Raw genomic sequence first — 25,304 nt, 5'->3', positions numbered from 1 at the left:
CTTTTGAAGAAGTTAGAAATTTACATGGCTCACAATCCAATAATACAAGTCAGCATACTGTGAAGTTTTTTTCTCCTTATTTCCCATCTCTGATTCCTCCTACCTTCTCTATCCTCTAATATCCTATTTTTAGTTTTTTTTAAGATTTTATTTATTCATGACAGACTCACAGAGAGAGAGAGAGAGAGAGAGAGAGAGAGATACAGGCAGAGGGAGAAGCAGGCTCCATGCAGGGAGCCCAACGTGGGACTCGATCCTCGGTCTCCAGGATCACATCCGGGTTGAAGGCAAAGACCGTGCTAAACTGCTGGGACACTGGGGCTGCCCCCTATTTTTAGTTTCTTATATATTATTCCAGGGTTTCTTTATAAAATACAAGCAAATACAAATATTGATTCTTAACCGCCTCCCCCTTTATACACAGAATGTAGCACACTAATTGTTCTACAACCTCTTTTTCCTCCCATGTTATCAATATACCTTGGAAAATTTTCCTTACTAGTAGATTTTTTCCATAGTTCCATATATATAAGGTATTCTATTATGGAGGGAGCTTATTTATTTAACCAGCCTTCTGTGGATGAGTATTTACTATTTTTTTTCACATTACGAACATTGTTGTAATGAGTATACTTGTATATGTGGTCACTTGAGATGTGTACAAGTCAGTCTTAAGTGTAACAGTGGAGCTTCTGGGTGAGAAGTTTTCTCTTAATTTTGACAGATGCTGCCAAACTTCCTTGCCAAAGGTGTTGTACCACTTCACCATCTCACAAAGAATGTGCGAAAGTTCCTTTTTCCATAGCCTTACCAATGGGGTGGATTATCAACTTGTTGGATTTTTGCCAATCTGATAGGTGAAAATTGGTATCGGCAGTTTTATTTAAAACATTTAAAAATATTTTATTTATTTGAGAGAGAGAGAGAAAGTGAGAGCAAGCATGAGTAGGAGGTGAGCAGAGGGTCTGACACAGGGCCCGGTCCCATGACCCTGAGATCATGATCTGAGCTTAAGTGTAAGCAGATGCATAACCGACTGAGCAGACGTGCAACCGACTGAGCCACCCAGGTGCCCCTAAAACATTTTTTTTATTACCATGTGCATGCATTCATTTTATAACAAATGTCAAGCATTTCTCAAATCACGGGCTTAAGGAAGTTGAGGTAGATTTCTATGCTCATACATGGGAGAATGTCCAGGTTAACAAATGATTTAAGTTACTGAACAATGGTATGCACATCATAATTCTATGCATACATGTGTCTGTGTAGTTGTACATAGAGAAAGGTCTGGAAGGATAGATAGAACTTAACAGTGGTTACCCCTGGACAGTGAGAATAGGGAAGGGCCTTAGTGAGGGAACTTTTAATTTTTTTTTAAATTTATTTATTTATGATAGTTACAGAGAGAGAAAGAGAGAGAGGCAGAGACACAGGCAGAGGGAGAAGCAGGCTCCATGCCCCAGGAGCCTGATGTGGGACTCGATCCCGGGTCTCCAGGATTGCGCCCCGGGCCAAAGGCAGGTGCCAAACCGCTGTGCCACCCAGGGATCCCATGGAACTTTTAATTTTTACGATAGATTTTTCTATGGTTCTTGCCTACTTTTTAAGAAATTTTATTTAAATTAAAATAACAAAAACAGCTCACCCGTTTCTCCTGCCCCCAACGCCCACCTCTGGCAACCACCAATTTGTTCTCTGTATCTATGAGCTTAGTTTGTTCGTTAGTTCAGTCCTTCCTTCCTTCCTTCCTTCCTTCCTTTCTTCTCTCCTCTCTTTCATTCAATTTCTAAAAAGATTTATTTGTATATTTTAGAGAGAGACAGGGAGCATGAGAGGCAAGGAGGAGGGGCAGAAGGAGAGAGAGAGAGAGAGAGAGAGAGAGAGAGAGAATCTCAAGCAGACTCCTCACTGACCATGGAGCCCGACATAGGGCTCAATCTCCGGACCCAGAGATCATGACCTGAGCCGAAACCAAGAATCAGTTGCTTAGCCAACTGAGCCACCCAGGCACCCCTCTTTTTTAAATAACTATATGTTTTAGGTTCCACAGATAAGTGAAATCCTATGGTATTTGTCTTTCTCTGACTTATCTCGTTAGCAAACTGTCCTCCAGGTCCTGCAATTACAAATCCCTGTTCGTTCAAACTGGTTCCCAAACTTATTTAATTACAGCACCTTTGCTTGGTGGAACCCTAGTAACACCTTTGCAGTCGCTGGTTCTGTGGGACACTCCAGGGAGCCTAGGAGCTTGTGCAGGTAATCAAAGTGTCCCAGATCAGGGTCTTAGTGACACGGTGTCCTATGCAAATGTGCTGTGAATCCCGCACTTCCCCAGGGCCTTTCGGGTTTTGCCAGGGTGTGGAAGAGGCCTCAGAGAATGTGAGCCTCCCCTGACAATCCCAGCAGCAGGTGCTGCTGGTGTAGACCACCCTCACCACACCTGCTTATGCAGGACATTCTGTATTCAGCAGCTTTGCTTGTATAACCCAGTGATGGCTGTGGGCTCCAGGCTTATCTAGACATAGGCTTGATCTGAACTCCATATCTCATGCCCTCTAGAAATCCAAAGCACTCCCCAGTGTCCTCACCAACACCCTGAAGATTATGTTCTCATGTTATCTCTGACTTCAGCTCCCGCCCCCATGGGTGCTGTCTCTGTTCTACTCATCCAGATGGTAAATGTCAGCCCTTTATATTTCTACAAAGGGACCTGCTCACACCAAGCATGTGGGGCATGGGAGGTGGTGCTGAAGATCTGGAGCACATGCGGGGATGTGAGGAGGACAGAGGAGGGGTCTTGGCAGCCGATGGCATAGCAGGCAGCCCCACCTTTAAAGTGCCCTGTCTTCGGGGGCGCCACTGGTTTCCGCAGCAAATGTTGCGGCTTTCTCTCTGTCTCCTTTTCTCGCCGTCTGTCTACCTTCCTCTCGGGAGCAAGACTCCTGACTCATGCAAGAGAAGTTCAGCTCTATCTTTTGATCTTACCTTACTGGAAGGGGTTTCTCTGGCGGTCAGTCACGAGCATGATGTGAGGTGGCCTGGCCTGTTGGAGCATGATTTTTTTTTTTTATGACTCTTGCTATTTGTTTTTCTTAGGGTTTTGGGTGTTTTCTGGAAATTCTGCTTTCTGAGGCTCTAGGAATGGGAGTCAGGGCACCCTAATGTGGGAGCGATGGAGGAAGAGGAGCAACAGTGAGTGTGTGAGAAAGGGTTGGGAAAGGACAATGAAAGGTGATATAAACACAAGGAAAACAATCCAAAAAAAAAAAAAAGAAAAGAAAAGAAAAAAGAAAACAATCCAAACTGTAGAAAACCGAATATAGCATGCAAAGCAAGCCTCTCCCCTCCACCATCAGTCCCCACGTTTGCTTTCCTAAAATAACCACTGTTACCAGCTTCTTATTGATTTTTTGGAGATATTTTATGCATATATAAGCATAAATTACATACATTATGTATATGCATTCTCTTTTAAAAATAAATGGTAGCCTGTTATACATAAGGCTTTTCTTTAGACATTTATTTATTTAAGTAATCTCTACACCCCACGTGGGGGTCTAGCTCACGACCCTGAGATCAAGAGCTATATGCTCTTCTGACTGAGCCAGCTGGGCACCCCTTCTTTTGTCTTTTAAAAATTTAACAATATATCTTTACTATTTTTAACGGAGCTACCTATAAATATATACACATAACCACTCACACAAACATATGTATTTTTTCTTGTATTCGTATAAAGGGCAAACCTAAGTGACCCTCTTCATTGGCCAGTGGGAAGCCTTCTAGGGCATCGGGGTTTCTGTATGAGGAGGCATTCTGGCTGCTGGACATTCCGATGTCAGATTCAGTACTGGAGGTGATGACAAATACCAAGCATTGTTTCTGAGGGCTCGTGGCTGTGGTCAATTATAATTTCATTTCCAGGTATTTCCTGTCCACTCCATAGAGCTTCTGTACCCCTGAATATGACCTTCAGTGAGTGCATCCCCGTGGGAGGAGTGGACATGTCCCCTCACTGGCATCAGGCTTGGCCACATTACCTCCCTGGGCTGATGGAAGTGAGCCGAGGTGACACCTGCCATGTTCGAGTCAGAGCTTTCAGAGCCAGCATGGGCTCCTGCTGTGTCTTTGTCCTTGGACATGAGAATGGAGACAGAGATTATTCTGTCAGCCTGGGTCCCAGAACCAGGGGACATTTGGTCAAAAGCCACAGCTGATCCACATCTTATGAGTAATATGGGTGAGAAATAAACCTTGCTTGTCATGAGCTCCTAAAGCTCTGGATCTTTTGTTACCGCAGCCTCACCTTGTGAAAACTGGCTTATGCCGAGCAAATTGCAAGGGCTGTGATCAGTCACAGAGTCCTAGATGGGTCTGGGGAACTGCTTTTTTTTTTTTTTTTGGGTGGGGGGAACTGCTTTACCTGCCCACAGTGGCCTCTGAGTTGGATCTGGATTTACCACCAACTGATAAAGAAGCCCTGGTAATTATAGGAATCAAGGTATGCCATGGGCACTACGAAATCCCATACTTTGCTAGTGGCAGGACCAGTTGCTTGGAATGTTTGAAAAGCCATTTGGCAACGTATAATGAGAGTCCTAAAATAATTTTTACTTCTAGAAATCTAGGTCAAGAAAATAACCGGGGATATGCAGGGAGGTTCATAACAGAGTTATTTGACAAATTGGAAACAACCTAAATGCCCCATCACAAGGTCATAGTTTATATTTTATTCTATATGATGGATACTATGCAGCCATAAGAATCAAGTAGCTGGATGTTTAATACGGGGGAGATGATTGCATTTTAATACTGAGTGGATAAATGGGATACAGAACTATAGACATATGACAATCCTAATTTATATAACAAATACAGGATCATGCTCTCTATAACTTTGTATATTTTTTCACTTACATCATGTGAATAAGCACTTCTGCCAAGTGTCAAACATGTAAGTATGAATAGACAAAGACTGTGAGGAAAGAAGCAAAACTAGTGGTTATCTCTGGCTTGCGTTCTCTTTTCTGTGCTTTCCGTATTTTCCAGATGTTCTATGATGAGTATGTACTACTTTTATAATCAGAAGTAACTGCTATTTAAAATAAGAATTATTCCAGTCGCCTCTAGGGCTGTGCCTTTGCGTGGTGGCTGTCCAGGGGCCCTAACTGGGGCTCCTTGTCTAAGAATAAGGCCAGGTGTTTAATTAGGTCAGTCTCTTGCTGCCCTAGAATCCTTGCACCGAGCTCAGCTTGCGCCGCCCAGAACCCCTGAGACGGATCTCAGGCTGGAGCGCTGAGCCTCCTGGGCCGCTGCTGTGGCTGCTTAGTCTGGATTTGAGAAATCTGTGAACTGTCACCCTGCCCTTCCAGAGCAGCCACCCTCCCGTCCCTCTAACATGTCTCCTTCAAAAAAGTAATTTAGGGACCCCCGGGTTGCTCAGTGGTTGAGCGTCTGCCTTTGGCTCAGGTTCTGATCCCGGGGTCCTGGGATCCAGTCCCGCATGGGTTCCCAGCAGAGAGCCTGCTTCTCCCTCTGCCTGTGTCTCTGCCTCTCTGTGTGTGTCTCTCATGAATAAATAAATAAAATCCTAAAAGAAAAAAAAAGTAACAGACCTCCCAATTTTATGGAAGAGAAAAGTAAGACTCATGAAGTCAACATTCTGAACATTTTGGGTTGATAGTAATCTGGGATGACAATAGCTGCTACGCCAGGCACCTCTTCTGTCTTGCTCCCTGGGGCCTCCTCCGTAAACCGTGTCATACCCTGGGGGCCCTGGAGTGGCTGGCAGGTGGGCCCATGTGGGAGGGAGTATTCTCAGAAATCTCATTTGCAAGAGAGCCCCTCTCCTGGTTTGGGAACCCCATCCAAGGGAAAAAGGAGTCTGCGACCAGCCTGATTGTAAAGGCGCTGGCAAGGGCCACTCCCCTCTATGGATTCCCTAACCTCTTTATCCAGGTTTGCGGGCGTGGTGGGAGGATGTGAGTGAGTGGTGGTGGGCGCTGGGTCCACAGTCCTGGGCAGGGCGGGCCCAGGGGGAGCTGCGGTGCACTGGGGGACTGGGAGTGGACAGCGGGACTGGCAGCCTCAGCGGAGCGGAGCCGGAGTTGCCCAGGGCAGCGCTGTCCGCCTCCAAGAAGAGCTTTCGGAGCTGTCCTTACAATCATCTGCCTCAATGCTGAGTGATTTCTCTGTCAGTGGAGCACAGACCTCCCTTGCCTCCCAGACCCCAGGCTCCCTTGGACCTGCTTCAGCTCCACCCGGCAAGGCAGCACTTGGCCTTGTCTTTTCCCAGACTGCTCCATATCTGAAACCTTAAACTCCATCATCCTGAATTTTTTTTATTGAGGAATAAGGTACATACAATAAAGTACATGAATTCTTATGCATGTCTGTACGATCTGCCCATGGTGTTGTGGATAGTGTAGTTTATTCTTCACTGCTAATTCCATTGGATGGACGTATCTCCATTTATTTATCCATTCTTTGGTGGACACACATTATCTCCATAAGCTGCTTTCTTTTCTCGCCCTCTTTGTTGCTTATTGACACCCCAAACTGGCAGCTGCACCACATTTTTTGGTTTATCAGTCTGGTTACTGTGCCCAGTCTCATTTCTTTTGTGGTCAACACCCCTGCAAGGGGAGCCTCTCCCATGCTACTCCTGCTTCCCTACCCTCTGCCCCACTCAGCTGTCGTCATCTTGACTCTGACGCCCCATTGGTCCAGGTCTCCTCTGACCTACCTTTGTCATTTGTAGGTGACATTTGGGGGTTCTCTGACTTGGCCTTTCTGTGGCTCTGTCCCTGCTTATGGCTCTTTCCCCACAAGGTTTCGGGGACAGCCTTTTCTACTTCTCTCCTGCAAATCTGGCTGCTCCCTCTCAGCCTCCTTTGCTGTCTCCTCTCCTGTGTCTATCCCCACGTGGTTGTTCCTGGGGCTCTGTCCTCAGCTCTCATCTCTACTGAAGGGCCCTCTTGAGTCATTAGCTACCATAGATACCAATGCAACTTCCTTCCTCCTCAATCCCTAGATCCCCAAACTGAAAGGATTTTCCAAACTCATTTGGTGGCAAGCCTTGAACAGGCCCTGACATGAACTTGTTTATTGAAGTTATATACCCACTTCGTGTGAGTGAATATTCATACGTTGGCTGCAGGAATGTTAATGTGTTTGGTTATGGGCTCTTGTCCCAGACCCATCAAGGGTGTGATTGTGCATATATACAGTAAATCATGTATTACATTCTTAAACTCAGAAAATATTGAAACATATCTGGCCCCTTGGACTTCAGGTAAGGTTTTGCAGACCCGGAGCCGTCTCCCCACCTCATGCCCTGCCAACAAACCCTTTTATTTCCTGCTGTCATCTCTGAGTTGGTGGCCCCTATACCTGTGGCTCTTCAGTGTCTTAGCTTTTTCCTTCCTTAGAATCACCTCCAGTTCATCATTCCCCAGGTCCTGATTACCCCAGTGACTCTCTGCTTACCCCTCCTCTCTCTGTTCCCTTTAATTCAGGCACACCACACCACTACCAGGGCTACTGCAGTGACCTCTCAGTAGCTGTCCCTTTTCCTAGCTGGCCAGTCCTTGGCACTGACGCCAGAGGCAGCTTTAAAAAGTTTTAAAAAAAATTTATTCATTTGAGTGATTGAGAGAGTGACAGAGAGAGTTAAGCAGGGGGAGAGGCAGAGGCAGAGAGAGAAGCAGACTCTTCATTGAGGAGAGAGCCACATGCCAAAGCCTTGGGGCTGATCCTAGGACCACAGGGCTCCCAGGATGCAGAGATCATGACCTGAACCTAAGGCAGATGCTTAACCATCTGAGCCACCGAGGCGCCCCCAGAGGTAGCTCCTTTAGGGTCAAGGTCAAGTTTGTTCGTTCTTTTCTTTCTTTTGATTTTTAAAAATTTATTTAAGAGACAGCGAGACAGAAATAGTGAGAGAGCACAGGCAGAGGGGAGAGGGAGTAGCAGGCTCTCCCCGTCCCCCGAACAGGGAACCCAGTGCGGGACTTGATCCGAGGACCCTGATTTTTTTTTTTTTTAAGATTTTATTATTCATTCATGAAAGACACACACAGAGAGAGGCAGACACAGGCAGAGGGAGAAGCAGGCTCCGTGCAGGCAGCCTGAGGTGGGACTCGATCCCGGGTCTCCAGGATCACGCCCTGGGCTGAAGGCAGCGCTAAACCGCTGAGCCACCCAGGCTGCCCAATCCCAGGACCCTGAGACCATGATCTGAGTGGAAAGCAGATGCTTAATCAACTGAGCCCCCTAAGCTCTGTGAGGTCAAGTTCTTTAGTAGAACATAGGACTTTTCCTGATCTGGTTTTGCTTCCCTACCTTACCTCTTTGGGTCTCCTAGAAAGAGTGTGGGCTCGTTGCACCCCTTCTTACTTTCATACTTGTAGTTGTCCTGCTGGGAGTTCTTCACGTGGTCTGTCCAGGGAGCTCCTGTTCTTTGTAAAATCTGGCTGGAATCCTTTCTTCTGGGACTGCCCTCACCCCTAACAGAGGAGTTCCCTGGTTGCTCTGGCTGGCTGCCTCTGGACCTCATGGGCAGCATCCTGTGCTCAGGACATGGGTGCTAGATATTGGTATGATCAGGGGGCCCATTCTTCAGGGGAAATAAAAAGTCTTATTTAAAACAAAAATATCAATTATATAGCATTTTGTATTCTGCTATTTTCATTTGGCATAAGTATTTCTCGAGTTTCTATGTCACTTCATGTAGCTCTTTTTTTTTTTTTTTTCATTTTCAAGCCATGTATCAGACTATTGAGATACTAAAGACAGGAAATTAAATATAACCTTACATTTTGACCACCCCTGGGTGACTCATACGCACATTAAGCTGTTGTTTATTTTGAGTTATTGTCTCCAGTCCTTTTGTGTCTGCATTTTGTAAATGGTTGGCACGCCAGTGCAAAAGCAATTTTGTGTTCTGCTTTTTTTCTTGCATGACATTCTGTCTTTAGCAGTTTTTGAGTTCAGCTTCTTAACCACAATTAGTAAAGTTTGTTCAACTGTTTAAAGATACAGATGTGCTCTTTCGTTGGACATTGAGGTGGTCTATTCTTTTTCATGAATCATCTTACATTTAGCTTTTTTTCTTTCCTAGGTGGTTTTGTAAAGGATGGATTCTCAGAACTGGAGGATTCAAATGAAATGGGAATTCTTGGGACTGGATCTGCCTGAAGCCTGGTTTCCCTGGGGAGGGGATAGTGACTGCTGACAACAAACGGTGTATGTGGAGGGCGTGGTCATTCTCGGAATGTGGCCCGTAGGACAGGCCCAGGTCCCATGCTCTCTCCACGTCCTGCCTGATTCAACAGGAGATAGTGGCCAGGCTTGCAGAGGGTTTCAAGCTCAACAAAAACATTTGGCTGCTGACCCCTCCCCTTCTGCCCTCCACTCCTTTATACCTTGAGCAGGGCTCCTGGCCCAGTGCAACTGTAAGGATTTCTAGTCTTGTTTTTTTTTTTTTTTTTAAAGATGTATTTATCTGAGAGAGAGAGAGAGAGAGAGAGAGAGAGAGAGAGAGAGAGAGAGAGAGAGAGAAGCAGACTCCTTGCTGAGCGCAGAACCAGCCTCAGGGCCTGATTCCACGACTCTGAGACCATGACCTGAGTTGAAATCAAGAGTCAGTTGCTCAACCATCTGAGCTACCTAGGTGCCTGCAACAGGGAAATCTGTTCTTACCCCTGCCCTCCATCTGTCTACTGGGCCAAGTGGAAGAGGGACTAAGGACCACCCCTCCCCAGCCACCCTGCCGACTGGGATGGGGCTGTGGCTGAGACTCAGGGCAGACTACATGGAAATCAGCAGGGATGTTTGCCCCAGAACCTTCTCCAGAGAGTGGGTGGTGGTATTGTTTGTGGTGGCATCAGGTCTTTAAGAGGAGGGTTAGTGAAGGAAAAAGCAAAGCCTCAGAGAATGAAGAGGAAGCAAGCCCTCAACTTGGCTCAGCCTCCATTTCCTCCTCTAGAAAGAGAAGAAGATGGTAATAATAGTAATAATATCCATAGTACAGGGGTGAAGTGAGAATCAAATGAGAAAATGAACTGAAGACATAGTTTTAAAAAAATGCTAGGTGTTTCCATGAGGGATGAGATTCCCAAGGCCCAAGGATAGGGCAGCTTCAGCCTCCATGTGCACCCACTGTATCTGGTGTTGGCTTGATTTGTTAAATGTCTTTTTAAAGTGAAGTCCTGAACATTATAGTACATTATACTCACCTAAGTATATTATACTCACCTAAGGAGTAAAAAATGCCCAATACTTAGGTCCCACTCTGGACCAGTTATATGCGAATCTCAGAGAGGGAGAAGGTCTGCCCACCTGCCAGGCTGTCACTCAATACTCAGCACTCAGTCCTCCTGGGCTCGAATGCCCCCCCACCTGCACTTGCTTGGCTGATGCTCACTCATCAACAGGTGATCTAGCTCCCCAGGTGATTTGCACATGCAGCTAAAGCTACATCCTTGTCACCCAAATGTGGTGAATGTGGCTGGCATCATGCCAGTGATGATTTGGGCACTTGTTAGAGATGTAAACTCTCAGGCCCCACCTCAAACTGCTAAATCAGTAGCTGCACTTAACCAGACCCCAGGTAATTCCTATGCACCTCACAGTTTGAGAAGTGCTGACTGGTATACTGTCCTAAGCACATTTGTGGGGACCAGAGCACAGAGCCTGGCCTCTGGATGCAGTCCTTGCTCTGCTGTGTATTAGTTTTGTACGTCTGGGCAAGATGCTAAACTCCTCGGTGCCTCTGTTCAGTCATTTGTAAATTTGGAATAGCACGAGGCCTGTCTCATAGGGTTGGTCTGAGGCCTGCCTCGTGGTAAGCGCAATGCAAGGATTCTTTTACTGTTACTATGACAAATATTTTCCTGAAGGGTTCTGAAATGAAGCAAGCCTCACATGTGTGACAGTGGCACAGGGGTCAAGGTCAAGAGGGCCCTGTGACAGCCAAAGGTCCTTCTCTAGCTGGACCTGTAGGTAGTTAAGGAGCTCTTCATGTCCTGGGATGGGAGCAGAGACTGGCCACCAGAGACTGGCCACCTGAGAAACACATGAGATCTCCAGCAAATTTTTATATCAACTAACAATAATCTTAATCTTCCACTACTTGGCCTTCTACTAGCAGCTACCGGCAAATCCGCCCAATTCGGACTACACCCATCACTTCCTTCAGTGTTCATCACTGGCAAACACGAGGAGAAGCTGGCTCCTAGCTGTGCCAGCGCAGGTCACAACAGGCCCCACAGAGAAGTGATGGGCAGTAGTTGCCAGCTACAAGCATGACCAGGCATAAGCCTCACATCGTTCAGTCCCCTCTAGGAGGTGGCTGGGAGTGCATTTGGAGAAGTGGCCCAAGAAAGAGCTGAAGTGACAGAGTGTATGAACGTCATTGGCTGACCTCCCTGTCCTCAGGTGAAAGGGAAGCTTTCATGAACATGGAACCCCATGTTTGCCTATAGGAAAAGCAAGTGTTGTGTGTTGACTCCCAGTGGAAGGGCTAGGAACTCCCCAGTGATTTCCTATAACCAGGACCCCCCCTGCGATCCTTTGTTTCTGACTAGATGGGAACCATGCAAAGTACCATAGGAAGGGTACTTTTTATTTTTTTAAAGATTTTATTTATTTATTGAGAGAGAGAGAGAGAGAGAGCATGAGGGGGGAGAGGCAGAGGGAGAGGGAGTGAGAATCTCCAGCAGACTCCATGCCCAGTGTGGAGCTTGACTCAGGGCCTGACATGGGGCCTGATCTCATGACCCTGAGACTGAGACCTGAGCCAAAATCAAGAGTTGGATGCCCAACCAACTGAGCCACCCAGGTGCTCTGGAAAGAGTGATTTTTAAAAGGTTGACTCAACATAAGCAGAAATCACAGGATAATGGGTGAAACGGACTCTGGAAATCCTGCTTTCTGAAGCTTGATATTCCTCTGACACTCTCAATAAAGCCTGCCATTTATGGTCCATCTGTCTGTCCATTCATCTACTCATCTAATTGTCCATCCATCCATCCATCCATCCATCCATCCATCCACCCCCTCACCCACTTATTTATATAAACATCCATCCATCCATCCATCCATCTATCCAACTGTCCATCTGTCTGTCCATCCATCCATCCATCCATCCATCCATCCATCCATCCATCCATCCATCCAGTGAAGGACTATAGCTCCTGAATCTCCAGATTCTTACTTCATCATTCTATTTTTTTTAAGATTTTATTTATTTATTAATATCACACACACACACACACACACACACACACACACACAGAGGCAGAGACACAGGCAGAGGGAGAAGCAGGCTCCATGAAGGGAGCCTGATGTGGGACTCGATCCTGGGTCTCCAGGATCACACCCTGGGCTGAAGGTGGCACTAAACCGCTGAGCCACCAGGGCTGCCCTTGTTTTCCTTTTAAAAAGAGGACATGCTACATCCATATGTCTTTTCAGATGATCCAGGTCGAAGCTGTAAATGGCAGTCATAGTGATTTGTTGTAAAATCAGCACTGAGGGCCCTCAGGACTCTTTGCAGCTCTACACTCAATGTCTCAATTGCTCTGCTCTTGATATTCACTTCATACCACTTTTTTCTGATTCTGAGATTCTGCTCATCGGCCACTTCGATTCCCACAGCTTATAAATCTCTAGCCTATGAGGCACTGGCCTTTGAGTTACTGCTGGAGTGCCCAGTGTGCATGGGGTACCTACGTGAGATCCTGCGTTACACCTGCGACACCTCCTCCCCCACTAGGTGTATGAGCTTGCTGGGGAGGGAGGCAGTGGCCAGTTGCCAGCTCTGGCACCCCCATCCAAGGCCTCTGCATTCTCTCCCTGGGGGGCTGGTGTTTGATGTGCTTGATAGGAACCCGCCGAAGGTGGGCACCCATGGCCTCACCTGCCTTTCAGAGTAAGGGACAAGGGCAAAGATGCTGGAGGAAAGAAGGAGGTGGGAGGAGAAACTGGGGCTCACAGCAGAGGTGTAACACTGCCCTCTGGATAAAAGAGGGAGAGCAGGGGTGGGTGGAGGTGGGATGGAATGGCAGGGCTTGAATGGGCCACTAGGGAGGGGCCATTGAGTGCACCCAGCCCACTCCCCCCCAGGGCAGAGATCTGGAGCTTCTACCCCAGCAAGTTCATTCAGAGGGACGGCCTGTAGAGGTTCCACATCCTCAACAGGCTCTTCAACCTGTCTGGTGAGGGCAGGATAGGGGTGTCCTCGGGGCACCCAGCTCTGGCTTGGGCGGGGTGCTGCCTGGATCCCTGGGCCAGGGACTGACTGGCCTCTCCACTCCAGAAACCTACCTGTAGGTCTGCATGGTGGACTTCTCTGGCTGTTCCCGCTATACCCAGGGTGTCCTGTGCCCTGTCCAGCCCTGGGTGACTGACTGGACACTGCCACTGCCCAGGGCCCAGGCTCTGAACTGGGGTCCCTGTCAAGGAGCAAAGACCCCTGCTGAGGGGCTCTAAGAGCTCAGTGGGAAGACTTTCACTGCAGGCCCCACCCCCCTGCCCCCCAAAGGATGACCCTCAGCACAGGTGACACTCCTTCCAGCATAGCTGGGACATAAACCCAGTGTGGTTCGAGGGCTGACTCTGGTATAGGGTCCAGGTTTGGTGGTCACCTCAGCCGCCTCATCAGCCTCCCCTGTCCTCTCGGCCTGCCCCAGCTGTGACACTAGCTATCGGCATGGGAACCTCTTCACTCCTTCCGAAGCCTCTTCCTTCCAGGACCAGAGTGATGCCTCTCTCCTGTCTGGCTCTCCCCTTGAGGAAGAACCAAGTGTGGGAGGGGGCGTCTCCCACACATGGGCCTCCCTGGAAGTGGTCAGAGAGAGCAGGGGGTGGGAGGCCAGTGACCTCAGCCAGGCTAAGGGAGGACCTTTTGGGGGGTGGGGGGGAGGCCACGAAAAGGCAGTCAGACGTTGGAGGAGATGCAAGGGGGTGAGATCAGGCTGTGGCAGACCCAAGAGAGGGGAGTGTGTGACACACCCTGTGGCACCGTGTGTGACCAGGAGTCACTGGCAGGCTAACGGGTGAGCGGGGCTCTAAGTCACCAATGGCACTCCTATCCTGTGTCCCTGGGTCGCTGACCGGGCATGAGCGCTGCGAGGGGCTCTGGAGGCTGACAGGAGAGCCCGCACAGTATCCTACACCTGCTCCCACGAACTCCTTTTGAGCACTTCCTCATGCCGGCGAGGTCATGGTCAGGGAGGCTGGGAGCCAGATCCAGGGGTGCTGCAGGGCACGTGGATGGGCTATGACCTCGGGGCTGGCAAGCTTCCCCCGGCGCAGAGCGCGGCTGAACCTGGGCCGGTGCCCCTGCCAAGCAAGGGAGGGCGGGGGCAGTGACCGCAGGAGCCGTGGGCTGTGTCACGGTCGGGCCTCAGCCGGGCCCTGGACGTCCTCCTGGGACCAGACTGTGGTAGACACACTGAGCGCGCCTCTCTGCCGAGGGAATGGGGCCCAGACAGAGCAACAGGGTAGTGGCCCTAGTGGGGGGCTGAGGGCCCTATGGCTCGTTGTGGGGAGGGAGGCTGCCCCTCAGGCTTGACCTGCCCTTGGCAGCTGCCTCCCTGCTGCTCTGTCTGTCCCTGGAGCCCGGGAACCAGGGTTCCCCTTCGGGGCTCGCTGTCACGTCGTTCCTCCCGCACCCCGTGGTTATCCCTGCCGCTCCCTGCCGCTTGCTGCCACCGCCTCTCTCTGACCTGGGTGCCCCCTGCCCCAGCAGGACTTGGGCCCCTGCCCGGGGCCCCACCAGCACCGTGCGGTTGACTCTGGACGCACCAGCTCCCTCCTGGCCCCCCTGCCTCCGCAGGCACCGTACCTTGACTGGGAGCCCGTGTCCCCAACCTGTCCACCGGGAGAGGGGCCATAAGCAAGCCTGTGTCCCCTTGGCAGGGCAGGCTCCTCGGACGAGGTGTGTGAGCTGCTCGGGGTGCATGGGAAGGATATTCTGTACATCGGGGACCACATCTTTAAGGACAGCCTCAAGTCTAAGAAGCAGCAGGGCTGTGGACCTGCATGGGGGTTCCTGAGCTGTCCCGGGAGCTGGGCGTCTGGCTCCAAGGGAAGGGTGAGCTGTGGAGGGGTCAGGGCCAGGTAGGGGGGCGCTGGCCACTAGTGCAGAGGCCTGCCCCTTCATCATCTTGCTCTCTTTCCTTTTGGGGGTTGGTAGTGACTATAATAATATGGTCCACTCTGTGGTCTACTTTGTAAACGAGGAAACAGATCCAGAGAGGTTAAGCCGCTTGCCCAAAGTCACACAGCTAGAAAGGGCAAAGCCGACTCAACTTCTGTCTCCTCACTCCTGAGTACTGTGGTGTTTAGGTAGTCTGAGGCTTCCTTCCTCACCTGACTCTGCCCTCCCCACTCATCTGAGGACTCTTAGAGAGTGGAAGGTACACTCCCCGACCTGGGAATGCCTTAAGTATCCTCAGGGGCGGGAGTGACTATGAGCCTTAACAATTCTGGTTTGTTCTAAGAGATGGGTTTGAGTCATTGGCATGTGATTTCGGGTGGGTCACCTGATTCCCTGACCGGCTTCCTTACCTGTCCCACAGGACCTTTGCTGTCTCTGCTTTGCTCTGGGTGGAGCTTCACTTGATGTAAGGAGGGGGTGAACGATGTTATGCACACAGCTTGGGGTGGTGGTGGGGGGAGAGGTGTGTAGACCCCTGGCGACCTCTCTACCCTCACCACATGGTGGACCTGGGCCTGGAGCAGACAAAGGTAGGCAGGACTGTCACTCCCCCCACCCCCCTGCTGTCCCCGGTCAACTTCTCAGAGTGGAGGGAGGAGTTGAAGAGGTTGGACATGCACCTGGTAAAGCTGTACCTCGAGAGCCCTGATGGGCCCAGGGTAGGGTCGATCCCCACCTGCAGAGGGGGGATGGAGGGTCCTGGTCAGGGTAGTCAGGAAATCTAGTTCTGTTCCAGGCTGGGCTTCCCTAGTAAACTGGATTTTTGGGATCCCTGTGGCCCCCTTGGGCCACACTGTGTGTGACCTCTAGGCCCTTCCTCCTTACCCACTCATCATGGACTCAGGTTGCCTATCTTCTCACCCATGTGTATGCGCACCCAGCTCAGGGGCCTCACTGGGTGCCCGTGGATGCCCTCTGACCCCCCTGTGGTCTAGGGAGGTTGTGTCTGGAGCTTGGAGGCCAGGTTCCTCTTCTCCTGGGTCATGTGGCCATTTTTGCACTAGGCACACGGATGGGAGCAGCTATAGGTTGCAAGTCATCAGCTCCATCAAGAGGGAGACGCAGGTAAGAGTGAGTGCTGAGTGAGGAGGAGACCCCGGCGGGGCTGGGGCAGTGGGGTGTGTGCCCCCATCCGCCGGGTCCCAGGTCCCGCAGCCTCCGCCGAGCGCCACCTGTCCTTGTCTGCCGGCGCCCTCTGCCGGCCCACGTTCCAAATGACAGCAGAGGTCCGCCGCGGAAGGGCTGAGCCCGGGGTTGCGGGGAAGGAGGCGGGGCGAGGGGGGGCGAGGGGGGGCGGGGGGGGCGCATCTCGCAGTCTCCGTGAACCCTCCTCGAGACGCGGCAGCCTGCCCGCTTGGGGCCTCCTGTGACCTCCTGTGGCCAGCTGTGATCCGCGTCTGGGGGCAGCTGGAGGCGCCGCCCCGGAGGGTGGGGTTTAGGGTCAGGGAGCTGATGGGTCCTGGGAAAAGGAGGAGGGGAGACGCCCTGTGGCGCTCCTGAGCAGCCACCGAAGCTGGGGGAGTCCCACAGGCCGGGTGGACGGGATTGAGGCCATTTGGCTTACACAGAGCCCGCTGGGCCCAATAATGAAAGATCTCTGCGGAGCCTTTGGCGGGGTATAGGGCCCCTTGCACGCTACTGGATCCTTCCATAGCCCTGAGAAGTGGGCTCGGCAGGGGCAGTTATCTTTATTTTACAGATGAGGAAACGGAGGCTCAGAGAGGGGTGATAGCATGCTTTTGATCAGTCTGGGAGGAAATGTCCAGGCCAGTTCTCTAGATGCTAAAAGCAAGGCCTAGTGATGAGGTGGGGGCCTGCAAGGGGGCAGGCATGGGGTCCAGTGCGCGGGCCTCTGCAGAGCCCTCTGTCGGGGCATCAGAAACTACCTTAAGCTGAGCGTTTAGTCTGGGTGGTCATTCTCCAGGTCCAGGCAGGTAACCATGAGGAAAGCAGGGAGGGGGGCCCGGCGCAAAGTGGAGAGCTGCCCACCTCCCAAAGCACCATGCGCCGCCTCTGGGTTTAGAGAACTTAGCTCCTTCCCTACGGGGAAAGAGGCTCCAATGTCCTGGGGCGACAGACCCAGGGAGGGCAGAGGGGGTCCAGCCCCGGCAGTGTAGGGTTGGCTCTGGGTGATGCAGGTCCAGGTGGGACGGGATCGCTCCTCTCCCAGCGCGTCACGGAGGAGCGGGCCCTGTGCTACAGCACGAAGGGCAGCCTGTTCCGCTGCAGCTTCCGCCAGACGCTCTTCTCCAAGCAGCTGCCGCGCTGTGCAGACCTCCAGGCTGCCACCTGCCTCAACTTCTGCGCTAGCCGCTCAGCTGCTGTTTCAGGCAGGCCCAGAGCTGGTGGGTCCTAGACCATCCTTGGCATCCGCGATCCTCTGCCCCAGCTGGTCCCCAGCCCCGCCAAGAGCTTTCAAGGTCACTATAGACCCAATCTCCCACCTCCAGACACAAGTGGGTCAAAGCCTGGCAGGGAACTGTGGTGACATAAAAAATGCAGGGGAGGAGTTACAGTTATGGAGACAGGATGGCTCTGCTGGGGAGGTTTTCTTCCTGCCCAGCCTTCACACCTGCTTTAAACTGAGACCACATTACCTCGGTATTTCCTTAGTAGAAAGGGTGCCAGCTGCTAGGTGGAAGGCTGCAGTCCCTGGACCCTCAATTAACAGTGACTTCAGAAGAAATGGACGGAGCAGCAGATGATACAGTAAACACCTCTGCTGGTTTTCCTCTGGAACACCTGCACACACTCCTGAGTCAAGAGCAGGGAGTGGGGGTGGCGATGATGCCACTGGGTTAGCGGGAGCCGAGAGACCCACCAGTGCAGCACTTCCCTGAGCACTCGTGCCAGTTCTCCCAACGAAATGTCAGTATTTTCATCGTAGGACATGTGGTCTTGTGTCAAAGATCTGGACTGGCAAGTATTCTCCGGGGCTCCTGGTTTCCTGCTTTGCTTGCCACTGTCAGCTGCCTTCCAGATGTTCAAGAGGGGAAAACCATTTTCTGAGTGTCTCCTGGGTTTCATGCATTGGGCTTGGGGGCCTTTGCCTTTTTTTTTTTTTTTAAGTAATTTTGCTTAATGTTCAGTATAACCCACCAGTAGTTTTTTAAAATCCTCATTGTACCATTGGTGAAATGGAAGTGCAGAGATCCTAAGTAACTTGCTGTGTCACGCTGCTGGGAGACTGCAGAGCCAGGATTTAAACCCGTGCTTTTGAAGAACTGAGGACATGCTCTGTCCCCTGCACTGCACTGCTGCACGCTGGCAGAGGGGAGTGAGCCCTCTGGGTGAAGCCTCATCTCATCTCCAGGTTTTTAGATGAGCAGGGCTGGAGCATTCCTGGGGATCCGAAGCCTAGTTATCGGTGTTATTGGACATCATTATGAAAGTAGTGACCAGACAGGTGAAGAAAAAGCAACCTGAGTACCAGAGTGAAGCATGTAAAGAAATCCGACCTTTACTTAGCCATGCTGGCCTGGGATTTTTGAGAAAGTGATGTCCGTCTGCCAGACCCTGCCTTCTCCACCTGACCCTCCTGAGCTTCCTCTTGCGCAGCATCATTGGACAGGAAGCTGGCAGCTGTGGGCAGAGTGGAATGGGTGGTTGTCTATGCATAACTGAGGGCTTCCAGAAAGCCTTGCCACTGAGGGAGCTGCTCCATCTCCACCTGCATTTGTCTTTACAGATGCCCCATGGGTCAGCTGTGGAGCAAGAACGAGCTAACCTGGATCCCCTCGCCTAACTCTTCTACAGCCAGAGAACGAGTTGCTAGGAGGTGGCAGGTTGCTGATTTCCACAGTGGAGCTGGGAGGAGCCCCTTGGCTGTGTGTGTGGGAGCTCAGCTACCTGGGACTACCATGGGCTAGGTTAGGGGTTCCCAGTGGAATGGTATTAAACTGAGGAGGCATTTTGGAGATTTGTGGGATCTTTGTTGTCTTCAGTGTAATCATTCCTGAATACTTATGTAGAAATAGATATTATTTTATCATAAATTGCTTTTCTTTTTATTTCTCCTGTTATAGTATTACATTGATTTTTAAAGTTATAGAGACAATAATTATATTATCTATGAACCTCAATTCAGGAGAGGAAAGAAGAAATGAAAATGTTTGTTTTTAAAATGGGGCATTGGGTCCCCTAGGGCCGGGAAGCACTGGCTTGAAGCCCAGATTCACAGGTCTTGTTCAGCAGAGGTTAGCTGGTGCCTCCCATCTCTCCAGACCACTTTTGGCTGATTCATCTGACAAATCTATTCCCAACTCTGGAAAAGAACACATGCTCTTCTGAGCCAGGATTCCTCTCCAGACAGCCTTTATAAACACAATGAGAAGGGCCTCTTCTTCAGCTCCTTTGTCACTTTGTGCTCCTGGTCCCCCTGCGAGTGGCTTGGCTCCTAGCCTGGTTTTGCATCCCTGAGCCTGGCATGAGGCTTCCTGGGGCTTGAGTTTTAACATGGCCATTTCATGGGCTTCCTGTGGCTGGGCGGTTCTAGGCTCAGTGTGAATTTTTTCAATCAGTGTTTACCAAGTGCCTCTTGCTTGCCTAGTAATTTAGAAAGCGAATCATAAGCTACTTTACTCATGCCTAGGAGGAGCTCACAATTTAAGTACATTAGCAGTCTTTTATCAGTGGTCTGCAACTATTTTTCCATCTTGACCCACCAGAGGGCTGGACACAATCCCATCAGAACTGCGAGTTCTCTGGGAGGATATGTGTGTGGTTTGATTTCTCTACCCCTCATCTCCATCCCAAACCAGACTAGGGTATTTTGACACATTCTCTACCCTGGATTGGGAGCCATTGTGTGAGCTCAGGAGGGCAGATCCCATGACGAGCTTTCTTTGTTTCTTAGAAGGCTGAGGGCAAAGAGAGATGAGGACCAAGAGGGCTGCGTTGAGGCTGAGTGAATCCTGGACATGGGCTGGCATAATAGTAGTCTTCTACTTGAGATATTTTTCAGATCAATGGAAAAGTATGGAAGAGAGAAAAAGAGGTCATACTGAAATCTAAATGTAACAGATTGGAGCCCCAAAATTTGTCTTTTAGGGAGAAGGGAGTCCTCATCCTAGAAGACATCCCCTGTGGCCTTTGAACCATTTGAAAATGGGCATAACAAGTAGAATTATTTTACCTAGGTCCCCTGAGTTGCATCATCATTCACATCCAGTTTTATTTGTACACATTTCTTTTTAAAAATAGCATTTTTGGGTACTTTGATTCTGTTACTAGTATTAACAATAATACTCAATTGGCCTTACATGCCTTCATTAACTGTTCTTTCTCTCCAGGTCACTGTGAAAGACAGGAAATGAGACAGCCCAACCATCTTTGAGCTTGATGTATACATGGCATTAGAACATATACAAAGGGCGGCCCAGGCGGCTCAGCGGTTTAGCGCAGCCTGCAGCCCGGGGTGTGATCCTGGGGACCTGGGATCGAGTCCCACGTCGGGCTCCCTGCGTGGAGCCTGCTTCTCCCTCTGCCTGTGTCTCTGCAGCCCCCCCTTTCTCTGCGTCTCTCATGAATGAATAAATAAAATCTTAAAAAAAAAGGGAACATATACAAAGTCATACTTATGACATAAAGACTCATTTTATGGGGATCCCTGGGTGGCTCAGCGGTTTCGTGCTTGCCTTTGGCCCAGGGTGCGATCCTGGAGTCCCGGGATGGAGTCCCGCGTTGGGCTCCTGGCATGGAGCCTGCTTCTCCCTCTGCCTGTCTGTCTGTCTGTCTCTCTCTCTCTCTCTATCATAAAATAAAAATAAATCTTTAAAAACAAAAGACTCATTTTATTTTGGCAGGAGCTGCTCTGCGGTGCTAAGCCTGGGCCCTTCATTGTTCTGATGTCACTGATTTGAATTCACTTCTGCGGCTCCTGTTTTGTCTGTTAGTAGCATCATCTGGCATCATCTAGAGGCTTAGGATGAATATACCTACATAACTGAAATGACAAACTCTTGAAGGAACAGGTCTGTGAAACAGTTCACTAGTTTTACTTTCTATGGATAAACAAGGGAAACATTTGGAATATCTGAGGATATATAAGGGTTTATTTCAGAATAAGTTTCAGAAGCTTCTAGGTCTGGCACTAAGGCCTTTTGTTCTTCTTCCTGGATTGACCTTTGGGCCTGAGTCTGTAAGGCGGATTCTCCAGGCAGAGACCAGGTATCCCTGGCCTTATGTTTTCAAACACTACATTCTTATTCAAGGGCCAGAGGGTAGAATTTTATCAGAAAAATTGCCCAGACCCTAGGGCCCATGCTTTTCTGGAAAGATGCTGAAATATGGTGCAGTAGCTAATACTACCCACCAATGCTTAGAATTCCCTCCAAGGGTAGCAAGAATGCAGAGAGGGCTGGAGGATGAATAGTCACCAGAAGAACTCTTTGGATCTGAGGAAGAATGGGGGGGGGGGGGGGAGATGTGGCCAAAGGGCCTTTTGCTTGCTTTCCTTCTGCCTGAAGCATCCTCTACCTCTTCTGTTAAACTTCTCTTTCCTCAGACTTAACAGGCCTCCCTACCTCCCTAACTGGATCAGATCCTTCTCTTAGTCTCTCTCCTAGTGACCTCTCTTTCTGAGGATTATTCCATTTTCACATGTGTCCCCCCAAGACTCTTGGCTTCACTGGGCCAGGTCACGTGGCTCATCGTTGCATCTCTGGCATCTATGGTGTCCTGTTTTACTGAGTGAACTACATCATCTGGTTTATTATTACATTGCAGGGGAAAAGGTGGGGCCAAAGATTATTATAAGACAAGAGGAAGTGGGGAAAGACTAGAAAGCTTTGGATTAGAACTCTTCCAGGGGCACCTGGGTGACTCAGTGGTTGAGTGTCTGCCTTTGGCTCAGGGTGTGATCCTGGAGTCCTGGGATTGAGTCCCTACATCAGGCTCTCCCTGCAGGGGAGAGCTTCTCCCTCTGCCTATGTCTCTGCCTCTCTCTCTGTGTCTCTCATGAATAAAGAAAATCTTAAAAAAAAAAAAAAAAAAAGCTCTTCTTAACTCTTAGGAACTCAGCAGGGGCACGGCAGGGTGGAAGATACTTCCATTCAGGGGCTCTTCATTTAATGCAGTTTTTTTTTTTTTTAAACTAATGTTACCTTTGTACTCATTTTCCTACACCTTAGTTGGAAATGTACTCCATTATTCCAGACTGTAGTAGATACTGATAGTCCATTTCAGGAAGAGTTTTTAGTTGGGCGTGTGGCCACCCAAAATGTTTCCCAGCCTTCTTTGAAGATAAATGCATGTGCCCGATGGCCCTGCAATCCTAAGTAGGAATAATGTATCCAACTTCCAAGTTGTAACCTTAAAAGAAGAAGGGCATGTCTTCCACCTCCTATCTTCCCCCATCCCTCTGACTGGAATATGACATTCTTTGGAGCCATCCCTGGCCATATGAATGAGGCTGTACCCTGGGGATGGCAGAGCCACAAGACAGATGTCACCTGAGCCTGGCACCTGACACTGGACAGGTTCACTTGGATGCTTTCCCTTTGGGATTAGTTACAGCACCTGAATTGATAATTCTGACATCCAGCCCTGAGCAGTCAGAAATAAAGGGAATGGAAGCATCATTCCTGCGTTGGTGGCCTAGTGATTAAAAAAATGTGATCAAGTCACCTCATTTGTAGAATAAACCACAGTACTCTGGCTGTCATAGCAATTTGGCAAATGGGAAGTTCTCTTTCCTTATCACCTTCCTACTCATTATTTTACTTCAAGTAGAGGTGGGGATTGAAAGCTCTGGACTTGGCACCAGACAACTCTGAGTTTGAAATTTCAGCCCTATCATTGACTGTCTAACTATTGTCTCCATCCCTATGTCATAAGGCTATTGTGAAGATGTAGTGAGATAAGATGCCCAGAACATGGCCAAAGGAAGCAGTAAATAACAGTGTCTTACACTATTGTTTGTGTGTGTAGGACTTTTCTCCTAGCAACTGACAGAAACCTAATTGAAACTGGCTTTTAGATTTTGTGATCTCTAAATAACTTCCTGGACATTATTTGGCTTTGCAGGTAAAGGAAGTCTGTCCAAAGGAAAGGACTGGCTGTGTGGATTCCTGTATTTTTGTTATGGTGACTATCTATTCTTATTGAAAAGTAGCGTATTAACTTTATGGTTTTATAGCCCAGTTTTATGGATCTTGTTATTATAAACCTGACATAGAGGGATGGTGCTTCCCTTATTGTGATAAAATCTAGTTCCTGGGTGAGGATGATGGTCAGACCCTTGATCAAGAGGAGTTCTCCATGGCAATGAATGTTCCCTATGAGGCCTCTTAAGATTGTTTATCAGTGTTTCTTGGACAAAACCCTAATTCTCCAGGCTAAGTGATTATCACTGTTTTTTAAAAAAATAATAAATAAATAAGCAGGAATGAACAAAATTTAATTATTTTGTTTTAGATAGTACTTAAATATTAAGAAAGCTAAAATTCTAAAATTCAAAATATGTTGGCTAAGTTTTTCTACACATTATATTTACATAATGATTCTGATTTTACCTAAGAACAGTTGCCCAGGAGGAAGGAAAGGAAAGCCTCTGGGGCTTGTACAGTCTTCTCAGGCCAGGTGTCCCATAGCAAAGAATGGAAGTGAAGAAGCAAGTGACCCTCCCCTCCCCTCTTTCCTGCTCCCTTTTGTTTTTATTTGAAGCATTTCTGAATAACAAATGTAAAATTGGATTTGGATATAAAAAGCTAGATGACTACCCCAATTCAGAACTGTGTTTCATTGGAGAAGCCTTGGCACAGACAGGACGTGAATTGCCTCTCATCTATAGGGACGCTGTGTCAGAAGTCAAAGTTGCACACAAAAAACATGTAGGATCTCTAAGCAAAAGCATAGCTAGCATCAGCTCCATAAAATGAGGGGAATTTGATCAGACAGTCTGTCACATGGCATCTGGTCCAGAAGGCTAGCTTCTAAGCTCCACTGTCGGGGCAGGGAGGACTCACCCTCTCTGCTAAGGCAGATGTAGGAAGAAAAGTCTAGCATACTGTGGCATCAACATTGTGATATAAAAAAGAACTATATTGAGAGTAATTTAGATCAATAGAGTGAAATTTTTTACCATACTTGTGGGGTAAATTAATATTCAATAGTTTAAAATTTATATACTATAAAACTGTGGCAAACTATAGTCTTCAATAAACCAAACACAGTCCTGTGGGGATATTAAATTTGAGAGTAAGCCCAGTGAACACTAAATCTTGAGATCCCACAATCTGTCTGTCCATTATAGTTTTTTCCAGGTCACCTGGAGAAGGGTATTTCTTGGTTCACAGAGGCTCTGAAACATCTTTAAGAAAATAAAGGGCATCAAGAAATTATCACTCGAGGACTTTAAACCCTAATGTTACAGGCAAAGCCTCATTTTTACGGAATATAAAACACTCTGTTTCTTCCACTTCTAACAGCTCATTAAGAGAAGCCACGACTATATCATGTTCCTGCAACATTTCTGGGTAGCGGGACATGGCTCGTTCAATCCTTGCCGAACGCCGTACAGGGGTGATGAGCTTCATGTCTTGCATGTCTGGCATTCCACTTATTCTGTGAGAAAGAAAGATGCATTCAGAATCTTATAATTTCTTTTGAAATTCTTCTGAATTTTTTTCTTCTTCCCTAATAATATACGGTAGACATGTCAAGGAAAGTTGATGTAAGAGTACGTGTAGGGCCACTCTCCTCCGAAGATGGCTTTTCCTTGATCATCAGAATGAACTGGGTGGTATCCATCTGCTCTCAAATGGGATAAGCACAGGGATTTACTGAATGAAGTGTTAAGCGTAGTTTTTATTTGGAGTCAAATACTTGGCATTTGGTGTTTGTTTATTCCATAGACTTTCAGAGAGTTGCTAGGTTTTGAGGAAACTGGGTCTAACACCAAATGGCGTTGGACTAATGAATTCTAACATTCTTTCTAGCTTTGACAGAAAATTATTAAAAAAATACCTTTAAAGATGGGGGACCAAACCACAAACTGAAACTAGAACAAACGGGTCATCTTCCTTGTGAGTTTTAATGTGTTCCAATAAAAAGTAGGCAGGAGGATAGTTTGCAG

General features: G+C 48.7%; 2 protein-coding genes across 2 annotated transcripts in view; one reads left to right on the top strand and one right to left on the bottom strand.

Annotated features, from left to right (window-relative positions):
• Positions 1 to 2,728: 2,728 nt before the first annotated feature.
• NT5DC4 (5'-nucleotidase domain containing 4) lies at positions 2,729 to 18,974 on the top strand. Its single transcript, XM_025994708.1, is given in 12 exon segments — positions 2,729 to 2,777; positions 5,962 to 6,156; positions 12,664 to 12,781; positions 13,132 to 13,223; positions 13,325 to 13,407; positions 13,633 to 13,854; positions 14,759 to 14,810; positions 14,934 to 15,040; positions 15,043 to 15,110; positions 15,822 to 15,893; positions 16,234 to 16,294; positions 18,918 to 18,974. Coding segments are annotated over 12 exon segments (1,176 nt in total).
• A 4,632-nt stretch (positions 18,975 to 23,606) lies between these two features.
• Positions 23,607 to 25,304, bottom strand: part of CKAP2L (cytoskeleton associated protein 2 like) — a 29,302-nt gene continuing 27,604 nt past the window's right edge. Inside the window, exon 9 of the mRNA XM_025994709.2 lies at positions 23,607 to 24,793. Within this exon, the coding sequence (XP_025850494.2) occupies positions 24,571 to 24,793 (223 nt within the window). The 3' untranslated portion in view covers positions 23,607 to 24,570. The remainder of the gene's footprint in view (positions 24,794 to 25,304) is intronic.

This window comes from Vulpes vulpes, chromosome 8 (genome assembly GCF_048418805.1).
Source record: "Vulpes vulpes isolate BD-2025 chromosome 8, VulVul3, whole genome shotgun sequence".
NCBI lineage: Eukaryota > Metazoa > Chordata > Mammalia > Carnivora > Canidae > Vulpes > Vulpes vulpes.
Note: the sequence above shows the minus strand (reverse complement) of the source record. Positions and strands in the feature narration are given on the sequence as shown.